This window comes from Anolis carolinensis, chromosome 3 (genome assembly GCF_035594765.1).
Source record: "Anolis carolinensis isolate JA03-04 chromosome 3, rAnoCar3.1.pri, whole genome shotgun sequence".
Lineage (NCBI taxonomy): Eukaryota > Metazoa > Chordata > Lepidosauria > Squamata > Dactyloidae > Anolis > Anolis carolinensis.
The window spans coordinates 241,908,672-241,921,374 of NC_085843.1; the positions used below are offsets into that span (position 1 = coordinate 241,908,672).

Here is a 12,703-nt window from a genome sequence, read left to right on the forward strand (position 1 = left end):
ATTTTTGGATTCCACAACAACTAATCATATTTCCAGGTAAGTTCCTATATAAGACATAAGACAATAGCAACCTCCCACTTGTGTTGTCCAGAAACTAGTATTTTCAGTCAGCTGTCCATGGTTTTTTCATAGCCGTTCTTCTCTAAGATGTTTCATAATAGGAACTTCAAAGCAAATGTAGTCATATGTTCAGGTTAAATTTGAAGGTGTTAGCAAGCACACAAAAACTGCTGATATTCTACTGATATTCTACTTAAATAATATTTAAGATTGTGTTGTGTTTTATTCCCATGCAGCAGAGTGTGGAGTTAATTAATTAACAAGTAATATCGACACCTATAACTAGAATTTTTAAATGTAACAAAACCACATTTCAAAAGTAACAGAAGGGGAAAAGAAAGGTTATTTAACTGTGCAGTTTGTAGTTACTTTTTTCAAAGATGCATTTGGAGCATCACAAGAGGAATTTTTCAAGATTTGCATCATTCTCTTATCAATCCTACAGAAGTTTTACTGTCAAAATGGTAATGGAAGTAAAAGTAAAGTAATGTCCAGAGCAACAAAAACTTTTAAAAGGTATTTCCAAGCTCTGCTCATTACTTAGATCTTACAAAATAGGGCAATATTGTTGCCTTGGTATTGTGCATAGCAGACTCAAGGGCAGTGCTTGAGGAAAGGCTGCAACATTTCCAAGTTTCATGTTTGTGGAACTTCTTCTAAAATTCTGGTGAGCTGACCCTAAGTCATGGTTTAACAATACATCCAAAAGAAAACAGCGAGCACAGAGTGGAGATGTCTGAATCTGAGACTTTCTGATGTGTATCTCAGGAAGCCCCACATGCCTTCTATTTTCTATGGTTGTTCTCCACATCATGCAGCAAGATGATTCTATTAACAATCATGGAGGCTTATTTGACTAGAATGAAATAATAAATTAGACATTTTCTGCTCCAACACATTGAGTTCCACAAAGTTTTCCTACATTCCTTCTGGAATTTAAATAATTTAGTTCTTCTGCTCTCACTCAGTCACTGGTGTTAGGATATAAATATGGTACCCTGTATGTGATACATTTATTTATTGTGTGCCCTGGTAGCCCTCTCTACATGTCTAATCCATCTCCCTGGGACTTATTACTAGGAATATCAAGCCTCCAAGCAACATGAAAAACATCTTCTTCTAGCTTCATTTAGATGTTAAATTTCTACTTCAAAGTTCAGTCTGAATACTGGAAGGGTGGAATTCCATACCAAATTAAGTTCTTCTACATACAAATTTAATTTGTAATTATGGTGAAGGACTACAGCTATGATCTTGAGCGTAATTATTAACTTGGCAGAACTTCCTTCTTCCAAATAAGCATATATAGGAGTGTGCTAAAACTCAAAGTACATGGCATCCCACTGTGTTCCTACTTTACTTTGGTAAAGACAAAATCAACAAGCATAGCCTGTAATCTAGGTCAAATGCAAAAAGGAAAATAAATATAGCCTGTTTAATTCCTCCTCATGTGCAGTAACCACTATAACAAGCTTTTAAACTCATGTGGGAAAGGAAAAGATAGGTATAATGTTTGTTTTGTGAGTATTATATAGGAATATTGTTCTAGTATGGGAAAGTCTGTCCTCAGAATAAGGAATCAGTAACATGCACTCTGGGGCACATCTACATGGGCCATAGATGGTTATTTATTTTTGTATTGATTTATTGCATTTATATACAGTTTTTCTCACTCTTGATGCTAATCCAGGATGGGTAATCTGGATCAGCATTGCCATGGTCCATGAAGAGCTGCCGAACAAGCTCGGGGACTGGTGCATGTCCACACTGTATGCCGCTGAGCAGAACCGGCCCAAGGTAATTCCAAGTAGTAGGCAAACCTAATCTTGGTGCGCCCCCCCCCCCCAATATTGGCACCCAAACACCCCCCACAAACCAGAGGATGTGGCTGTGGCGGCGGTGCGGCGGCTGCTGCAGCAGCGGTGCGGTGGCAGCAGTGGCTGCTGCAGGGGCGGTGCACGCTCTCATGCCACCCGGAAGACGGGCCCAGGACAGCGTGTGTCGGCACGTTTTAGACTTCAGTTCCCACAATCTCCGGTCATTGGCCAAATAGCTGAGGTTTCTGGGAATTGAAGTGCAAAACACCAGGAAGACCAGAGTTTGGGAATTACTAGCCTAGAGATTTTCAGTTTTCATAATAGTTATCACCAAGACTCCCCCGGTGGTGCAGTGGGTTAAACCTTTGTGCCGGTAGGACTGATGACTTGAAAGTTGGGTTGCTGACCTGAAGGGTGCCGGTTCGAATACAACCTGGGGAGAGTGCAGATGAGCTCCCGCTATCAGCCCCAGCTCCATGCAAAGACATGAGAGAAGCCTCCCACAAGGATGGTAAAACATCAAAACCTCCAGGCATCACCTGAGCAACATCCTTGCAGACGACAAATTCTTTCACACCAGAAGCGACTTGCAGTTTCTCAAGTCACTCCTGACATGAAAAAAAAAAAACAAGACAGTCCCAAAGAATGACCTCAGTTGCCAGTAAGGAATCACATAGCCTACTTATAACATCCCCAGAAACCAGGCCTGGCCCAACACGGGATGCTGACCACGCCCCCGCGTTCGGCGCCATGTTCCCAGGGGCGCTATCGAGCCCCTGGGAGGCGTGGCCACGTGATGTGGGAGGCGTGGCCAAGTCTGGCCCCATCTCCCATGGCGCGAGCCCTGGACCCACCTCCCATGCCGCAGGGTCAGGGCACCTCCCATGGCGCGGGGCGTGCAAAAAACTTTTTCTGCATACCCCTTTCGATTTCCTCAGGCCGGTCCTGCCAGAGACCAATCAGGATATAGAAATATAACAAAGCAAATAGAAATAGAAAAAGATGCACTATTTTGCACAGCATCACTGACTTCAAAAGGATAGAAGTTAGGTATCATTAGCAAGGATAATTAATGAGCAGAAGTGAGGAAGTTGCAGAAGGCAGTAAGATTTCCTTTAAAAACCCGAGAACAAAACAAAAAAAAACAAGCTCGTAAAGCAAACATTGAGTTGACTGTAAGGTAAGTTGAAAATCATTGAGGAAGACTTATTTAGTTATTTAAAGATTTTTACCTCTGGAAAAAAAAAAGAAAAACAAAAAGGTCTCCCAGAGCAGTTTACAAAAATCTATACTAAGACCGTCCTTGCCCTCAGGCTTACAACTGAAAAAGCACAAAAGTCAAGGGATGGGAGCAAGGAGGAAGGAATACCATCATACACTGTCTGCTTCTTCTCTCATTTCCTCGGGGCAAGAATGAGGATAATCAGAGTAGCCCTTGCAGTGGAGGTTGGAGGAAGGAGGAGGCCAGTGCTGAGGGCTAGATGAAAGCAGCAGTTGTGTCCCTTTTTTCTCTTTTTTCCCTCAGAGCAGGACAGATGATATCTGAGTAGTCCTTACAGTGGCACTTGAGGGCAGGAGGACTTTTTCTTTAGTCTTAAAAAACTTTTTTTAAAAGATTAGTAAATATACCAGGAGGGAGAATGCAACTAGAAGGCTAGTTGACTGTTGCATAAGTCAGTGAAAGTTTGGCTAAATGGGAATGGGGAAATTTCAGAGAAGCTGATTTTCTTTTCTTTTCTCATGCCTTTCAACCTATAAGTCTCACCTTCCATCACAATCTCTTCCTTCATTTTGAATAGTTATCTTCCTAGAGTTTTCAACATATTCAGAAACAACTTACCATCACCATTACTTTTTCTGGCACAGCATTGTACTAGCCAGGGTTGGCCCTAGGTAATTTTCAAGTGTAAGCAAACAGAATTTTGGCGCCCCCTCCCCAAACCAATCACTGAAAAATAAAAGCATTGGATAAGTGAAAATGTTGGATAATAAGGAGGAATTAAGGAAAAGCCTATTAAACATCAAATTACATTATGATTTTACAAATTAAGCACCAAAACATCATGTTTTACAACAAATCAACAGAAATAGCAGTTTAATATATGGTAATGTTATGTAGGAATTACTATATTTGCGAATTTAGCATCAAACATTGAACTGGGATATAGGGCAGTGTGGACTCAGATAACCCAGTTCAAAGCAGATATTGTGAGAATTTCTGCCTTGATATTCTGGGTTATATGGCTATGTGGAAGAGCCCTAAGGGTACTTCCACACAGCCATATAACTCAGAATATTAAGGCAGATAATCCACATTATCTGCTTTGAACTGGATTATATGGTAGTGTGGACTCAGATAACCCAGTTCAAAGCAGATATTGTGGGTTATTCTGCCTTGATAGAATCATAGAATCATAGAATCATAGAATAGTAGAGTTGGAAGAGACCTCAAGGGCCATCTAGTCCAACCCCCCGCTAAGAAGCAGGAAATCGCATTCAAAGCACCCCCGACAGATGGCCATCCAGCCTCTGCTTAAAAGCCTCCAAAGAAGGAGCCTCCACCACGGCCCCGGGGAGAGAGTTCCACTGCCGAACAGCCCTCACAGTGAGGAAGTTCTTCCTGATGTTCAGGTGGAATCTCCTTTCCTGTAGTTTGAAGCCATTGTTCCGTGTCCTAGTCTGCAGGGCAGCAGAAAATAAGCTTGCTCCCTCCTCCCTATGACTTCCCCTCACATATTTGTACATGGCTATCATGTCTCCTCTCAGCCTTCTCTTCTGCAGGCTAAACATGCCCAGCTCTTTAAGCCTCTCCTCATAGGGCTTGTTCTCCAGACCCTTAATCATTTTAGTCGCCCTCCTCTGGACGCTTTCCAGCTTGTCAGCATCTCCCTTCATCTGCGGTGCCCAAAACTGGACACAGTATTCCAGGTGTGGTCTGACCAAGGCAGAATAGAGGGGGAGCATGACTTCCCTGGATCTAGACGTTATTCCCCTATTGATGCAGGCCAAAATCCCATTGGCTTTTTTAGCTGCCGCATCACATTGTAGGCTCATGTTTAACTTGTTGTCCACGAGGACTCCATATTCTGGGTTATATGGCACACAGCCATATAGAAAGAAGAAAGTTGTTTTTTTAGAGGAAGGAAAGGAGAGCTGCATGAAGAGAAAGCCCCCGGCGAGCAGCAGCCTCTCCCCAAAAAGGAATGCGATCCCCCTTCCTCTCCCTTTTGATGGCAGGAAAGGTGGGCACAGAGGTGGGGAGGAGGACAAGGCAGGAGGGGGAAAGAACGGCGGTTTCTTCCCTCATGGAGACATCAAGAGACACCTACAGAGAGCGAGAGAGGGAGAAACAGCTGCCTGCCCTTCTTCCTGCCTGCCTTCCCTAATGCACCACTTCTCTTTCCACTACCCACGCTTTCCCCAAGAAAGGGGAAGAGGAGGAGGAGGAAGAAGCCTCCTCGCCTGGTTCTCCTCCCTCTCCCCAGCAGGAAGGATGAGACCACGCTCATTGGCGCCGAGCAGTTCCTCCCGCTCTCACCTCAAGGTGTGAAGGCTGTTGCGGTGGTGGCAGGGTGGCAACTGCGCCGGGATTCAAGCCGCCTCTGCCATGTTCCTGGGGTGCTGTGCATGTCCGGCAGCGGCCCTGGGGGCTTCCCTCCGCCTTCTCGCGCCCTCCTGCGCCAGGATCCAAGCCACCTCTGCCTCCTCCGCCATGTTTCTGGGGTTCCGCACATGCCCGGCAGTGGCCCCAGGGTCTTCCCTCCACCTTCTTGCACCCTCCTTCCCTGACAAGGGGGTGGGGATGTGAGAGGGGGCGCTGCCATTCCCGCCTCCTCTGACTCCGGCAGGCACCCGGACCCTCGCTTCCAAGGCGCGCTTGCGGAGGCAGGCCAGGCCGCGCCCACGGAGGGCGGGGGAACCAGGGAGGGGGAGAGAGGCAGGCTACACCCTTAAGACTCATGGCGCCTACCGCAACTGCGTAGTCTGCCTAACAGTTGAACCGCCCCTGGTACCAGCACAGTGGTTCTCAACCTTCCTAATGCCGTGACCCCATAATACATAATGTTATGACTTAACTTTATACTTGCAGAGTCTCAGCGCCTTCCAGTAGCTTACATCTGCTCAGTACTTTCAGTCTGCTTCCATAGTAGACTCTTGAGCACATGCCCGGCCATTGTCAGTTTTTACTACTGTCTTTCCCCCAGTCTAGATGATATTAGAGACTCACCACAGAACGTAGTATCTTGTCCAAGTAGTAGTAGGTTTAATTGCATATAGACGTCACAACATCGAAAGGAAAGGAAAGGGGGAAGAAATACGCTGAACATGGTTCCTTATATACAATACAATTACTCATAGTAATCATTGATTGGTTACCAACTAATTAACCCAACTCAAACTCAGGATTGCATCATTGACAATCACCTGGAGTAGGCCCAAACACATTCCCCAAATGATTCCCAATAGAAGCCCATTAGCAGTGCATGACTCAGTACATTGTAAAACCTAACAGTTTCTCATGTTGTGGTGACCCCCAGCCATACAATTGTTTTTGTTTCTACTTCATAACTGTCATTTTACTACTATAATGAATCTTAAAGTAAATATATGATATGCAGGATGTATTTTCATTTACTGGACCAAATTTGGCACAAATATGCAATACACCCAAATTTGAATACTGGTGGGGTTGGGGGGATTGATTTTGTCATTTGGGAGTTGTAGTTGCTGGCATTTATAGTTCACCTGCAATCAAAGAGAATTCTGAACTCCACCAATGATGGAATTGAACCAAACATGGCACACAGAACTCCCATGATCAACAGGAAATACTGGAAAGGTTTGTTGGGCATTGACCTTGAGTTTTGGAGGTGTAGTTCACCTACATTCAGAGAGAACTGTGGATTCAAACAATGATGGATCTGGACCAAACTTGGCACAAATACTTAATATGCCCAAATGTGAACACTTTGTGGAGTTTAGGGAAAATAGACCTTGACATTTGGGAGTTGTAGTTGCTAGGATGTATAGTTCACCTACAATCAAAGAGTCCCTTGAATCTCACCAACAATAAAATTGGGCCAAACTTCCCAAACAGAACCCCCATGACCAACAGAAAATACTGGTTTTTGACAACCCTTCTGAACCCCCCTTGCGACCCCCCCCCCAGGGGTCCAGACCCCCAGGTTGAGAAACGCTGTACTAGCAAGTATTATTTATAGTGCCATAACAATCATGAGATCTTCTAATATTAGTGTCACCTCCCCTAATATTGTTCCCTAGTAGCTTCCCTTCTAAAGCTTCCCTGGACTCTCACCACTGGAACTATCAGGTATTTTCTACAGATTCAGCCATTACTTCTTGAAGCAGATGAATGTATGTTTTGGTCTGGTATCTCCACTTTGAGCATTCCACTTGGTGATCCAAGGAGAAATCTCGAATCTTGATAGAGTCTAATCTCTTGACAGTGTTATTCTCTTCCTCTTTGACACATTCAACCTCTAAACTGCATTAAGATGTGCATCCAACAGAAGGAATTTTCTCAAGTCCTGCCTGCTTTATTGCTTCATGACTGAGCAATCACTGATTCATAGCATTTTAATTGTCCCTTGACTATCGCCTCTTACTTGTCCAAAGTCAGTTTCTTTTTCTGCAGGAGGAGAAAGGCTGTAATTACACACCTGTTCTCCTTCGGTGTTTTAAAATAGTGATGTTGTGTTATTTCTCATTACAGAAAAATAAAATAATGGAACCAGATTTTAAATTAAACCTCCTTCTATAACCCTGTGGGAATGGAAATTGGTACTCGGGCAATCAAATAAGACTCTTCAAGGGCTAATTGAGAGGTAATTCACAGTAACTCCTCAACAGATAGCCCTTTTGTCCTGCTTTACAAAGGACATTCCTCCTGAAAGGTTTTCAGAACACACCTATTTAAAAGTGCTCTCTATTTGAAAATCTATCCGTCCTTATGAAGTTTTAAGATAAAGAACATTATCACACAAAGCTTGTAAGACAAGCTACAACCTCCTCAGACACAAATGGATTGCTTATCACCACACAACACTATCCTAAATTCATTCCAAATCAGTATTCAACTTCTCTGTAATCAGTGCTTTGGGGTTTATTTATTTATTTACAGTGTTTATATTCTGCCTTTCTTACCCCAAAGGGGACTCAGGGCAGATCACAATGCACATATACATGACAAAGATTAAATGCCATTAGACAAACAATATATAGTCAACCACATATAGAAAGACACAGGCAATTTAACATTCCAGCTTCTGACTTCATGAGAGTATGCTCAATTCCGGCCACAGGGGGAGCTGCTGCTTCATCCACTGTGACACCGAGTCCTTGATGGAGTACTTCCTCATTTTCCGCATGGTGCTGGAGATTTTATGGCATCGTAAATTAGTTAAAATAGCCTCCCCACATAAGCGGTACCTAAATTCCTACTTGACAGATGCAACTGTCTTTTGCCTGCATAGGTCAACAGCAAGCTAGACTATTAATGGTCAGGAACTTACTCCGATCCTGGCTGGCTTCGAACTCATGACCTCTTGGTCAGTAGTGATTCATTTCAGCTAGCTACTAACCAGCTGCGCCACAGCCCGGTCCTAAATTTTAAAAAATTTAAAAAGGGAACTCTCATTTTAACCAACTAAACATGCTTTGAATCTGTGCTCAAAAGTGTTCTCAGACATTTGGGGAAATCCAAAGTGTACCTGGAATGTACCTATAACATTATAGAGGAGTATTGACTATGAAGAATGATGTTACTGGGCATTATATCAATGTATGAAGTGCTGTTTAGAATCCTTATTGAAATTTCAGGTTAACTATAGCAGACAAATACCTCAGAGCTATGAAAGATTCTAGTAATGATGCAATTTCAGCATGGGGTGGCAACAGCAAGAAATCCCATAGTAATAAGTATTTAAAAAGGATTTTAAATTAAAATTGCCAGCATCATATTCAGCAGCAATAAAGAAAATGTGTGGCCATTTATCTCTCTCTGCAAAAGCTCCAAGACAGTGAACCACTGTACCTGAAACTTGACATAAATGTTAATGGGACCCTGGGGTGTGAATCCTAGGTTATTGTGTTTTTAAACTACATGAATTAATTGTTGCGCTTTGTTTATGGACTGTGGTATCATCTTCAATGCTAGATAGCCGTAATCTTTTCTAAAAAGAAAGCTGGAGGCAAATCTTGGATATTCATTTCCCAAGAGGGCATAAAAGCAGCTCCCATGATGCTTCTCTGTGCAGAGCTCCTAAATGCTTCAAAGAGGTATGGGGAAAGAGAGAAAAAATGTGGATGTGGTGCTGTCTCATAAAGGAGGGTGGAGCATAGCCACAAGGAAAGGTTGACTGAGCACAGAAACAAATGGATAGAAGGACTAGCATGAAAGGAATGGAGTGAAGGAAGCAATGGCATCACTGGAATTAATGTCACCCAGGAACTCATGGTATCATTTCCATGAACTTCTTCTCATCCCAGACAAGACCACAATATTGTTAGCAAAATATTAGGAAATTGGACAAAATCAGTTGTTACTAAAAACAACAGCAGCAACAAGATCATTGCATGCTCAGCTCATGCAAGGTGAATATGTGCAATTTGATAATGATAAATAATGATGTTATGATCAGAGAACATGCACATTAGAAAGTTCAAAAAGTAAATTAATATTGAGTTTTAGGACTATTAAAAGTGGACAAAGAAGTAACCAAAATTGTTAGTGCAAATGACAGGCATTTATTCATTGTTTATTTACAGTATTTATAATATTTTTAACAGAAATATGACCAAAAAGGAATCTAAAGCAACTGATAATTGTGTGACTATCTTGTCCTGATCCTTGCAATCTAATTGAAGACATGATATGGATAAATGGAAGGAAGGAAGGAAGGAAGGAAGGAAGGAAGGAAGGAAGGAAGGAAGGAAGGAAGGAAGGAAGGAAGGAAGGAAGGAAGGGAAGAAAGGTGTAGAGAAGGGATTAAGTACAGTACTTGCTAGAATAGTTGCTGATAGTTGACATAGAGGTCAAGATATCAGAGGGCTGTTAGCAACAGCTGAGCTAAGCACAATGAAGTGTGTCCTCCTGCTACTCTCCCTCTGTTTAATTCAAGGAAGTAGTGAGCAGGTACTGCAGAATCATGGGCCATTTACTCATGCATGCATCAGGATAGATTAAGGAAATACAGTGGGCTAACTTGGAGGATTCATAGTTCATGGAGGCAGTTACCGAATAGCAGGGTTAACTCTGATGGAAGGAGCGACTACTAAAGTAAATATAAGTACTTCTTTATCCAACATACTTTAATTGACCTTTAAACTTACACCATTGGGTGTGATGAAAACGGGCCTTTTCACACTCCATAAATACATTGCTATTACTCCATTTTAACTGTCAGAGTTCCACCCTATGGAATCCTGGGATTTGTGGTTTGGGTAGGGCTATTTACAGTTGCCGCTTAGAGAATTCTGGCACCTCCCCAAAGTACAAACTCCAGCATTTTAGAAGATGCTGTCATGGCAGTTACAATTGAAGCATAGTGATATATTTTTGTAGTGTAGAAAAACACCAGACCTTAAATAGGTTCAATTGAAGCTAAAGAAACTAATGAGGGATGAGTGTAACCATGTCTGCTAGTCATGATAGTTGCATGCAAGCTCCAGATTCAGAGGTATTTGGTGTCTGCTGTATCTGAGATTGAGTCCTAGTTGCTGGTGTGCAAAACGGAAAAACCTAGCTTTTGTCTATCTGTGGGTTTCCTAGAAACACACAGACTTTACACATGGATTTTTTTCTCTCTCGCAGACTCCAACAGTAACTAGTATTTGACAACTCTAGGGTAGTAGCATTAAAGCCCTTGGTAATCTCTGATCAATCATGTGGGCTCACATTCAACTGTTGAATTGAGTGATGCAAAAGTTCAGAAATTACATAGCTTTATCTCACAGGTGTTTCAATCCCCACTGACACCATGAGCCAAACATTGCTCATCTGCCAGCTCGAGCTATGACAGAATGGAAGCCCAAGATATATTTAGAAAAAAAAATTCAGCCAGCACACTCTTCCCATTGCAGTGCCTAACTAAAGTAGGTCACTCATAACTGCTAAACCATGCTTCTTCTTGAACCCCATTTGTGGATTGAGAGATTGGAGAAAACCAGCTACATGGCCACATTTCACATGTTCGCTGCCAGGGTCTCCAATAAAAATTGAATCATGCATGAAAATTGTTGCAGAAGTGGGTGCCTTGTGGGAGAAACAGACTGTGTGTTTTCGAAATGCATAGACGTTATTATTGTGTTTGGCAACCTCACCGCTTGTCAAAAATAATTACCAATTTTTAATATCAAATACCCACACAGTGTGGTTCCAAGCATGTTCATTCACAAAGTGCACCTTCTGTCCTTGCTGTCCTTTTTGCTGCTCTTACAATAATTGATTCCTCCCCACTCCCCTCCCAACACCAAGTCTTGTTTTAGGTTTCCACATCGGGTTTGGCAATCAAGGAGAAGTCCTTTTAGGGGCTGTATGAGCTTCACAAAGCAAATTCTCCGAGAGCAACAGTGGTGTTAGCGGGATTTACATGTGGGCAAGGGCTTAATGCTGAAAGGGCAGCCAGAAAGGGAGGGGGTTTCAAAGAGAACATGTTCTGAAACTAGACCCCTCTGTGCGTTTGTGTGTGTGCCTCTTTTTGATATGTGCCCTTCCTCAGGTTCAGGAAATGGATCCCTGCTGGGATTTCCTTTCAAAGGTGACTTGTAACCTACTCATTAGGGTCAATTTCTGCACGACACTCGAAAGAGTGCCTTTGGTAGGGTCAGCCAAAAGCTTTCTGTGTCTGTGTGTGTGTGTGTGTGTGTGTTTGCATGCATATGTGTGTAATTTGGGTGGGGGGAAGTACTTGCTTGTCAAAGGGTGCGGGTGGGGGGAATATCCTCAGTACTTGGCAGTGGTAGCAGCAACAGCAGCAGTAAGCAGCAACTGGCACTTTGAGAAGAAAGGAAGAAAAGCAATGTTCTGATGGGTACTATGGAGTTTAAAAATGATCCCAGTCCGGTAGCTCTAGAAATGCTTCTCATAGTCCAGCCTGAGAAGAGGAAGACTGTGCAGAAGTTGCAGACAGACAAACAGCTGGAGAGCCGTGCTTCACTCCAAAGGCAAGGTAAAGAAATCCGTAATGATGGGGTAGTTAGTTTATCTTGCAGGGATGGGCAGTATATGCAGATTAAACAAATGAGCAAGTGTTAAATGGCACAGGACAAAGAGTGGGGAAATCAAGGAAATAACAGCAATTGTTTTTTGCACATACACATTTGTATATCAGACACACACACTAAATTAATAGATCATGAACAAACTCTTTGCATTGTTCCTTCTGAAAACTTTTCAATTGACTTCCCTTCTACCAGGCTTGATAGGATGAATGCCTTTTCATGATGCATGCAAAGCAGAATGAGGAGGCATCCCTGGGTGGTACCCAGGGAGTAAACCTGTGCAGCAGGACACAGAAATGAAGCACAACCCAGTGCCTCATTATTATAAGGGTGATCTGTGCCCACTGTTCTATCATAATGTGAGGTTTTGCAGTGTAAGAAACCTCTGGTCCCATTCATAATGCCCTTGGTCTGCAGGGAGAGCCGGTGAGCAGGTTGGCTGAAACAGACAAAGATTCTGTCACTCAACCCCTGGTTTGCTGACCTCATAAACAAAGGGAACAAGTGCTTGTATCTGTGTGTGTCTGTGTATATGTGTGATTAATACAAGGAATGTTGGACAGAGCCATTTATAACTACAGTAA

General features: G+C 42.8%; 1 protein-coding gene across 2 annotated transcripts in view; it reads left to right on the forward strand.

Moving 5' to 3' along the window:
• Positions 1–12,703, forward strand: part of ky (kyphoscoliosis peptidase) — a 74,305-nt gene that overhangs the window by 21,246 nt on the left and 40,356 nt on the right. Inside the window, exon 1 of one of the 2 annotated variants that reach the window (XM_003218364.4) lies at positions 11,419–12,067. The exons of the other annotated variant lie outside the window; for it this stretch is intronic. Within the exon in view, the coding sequence (XP_003218412.2) occupies positions 11,926–12,067 (142 nt within the window). The 5' untranslated portion in view covers positions 11,419–11,925. Of the gene's footprint in view, positions 1–11,418; positions 12,068–12,703 lie in introns of those variants that run through there. 2 annotated transcript variants of the gene reach the window in all.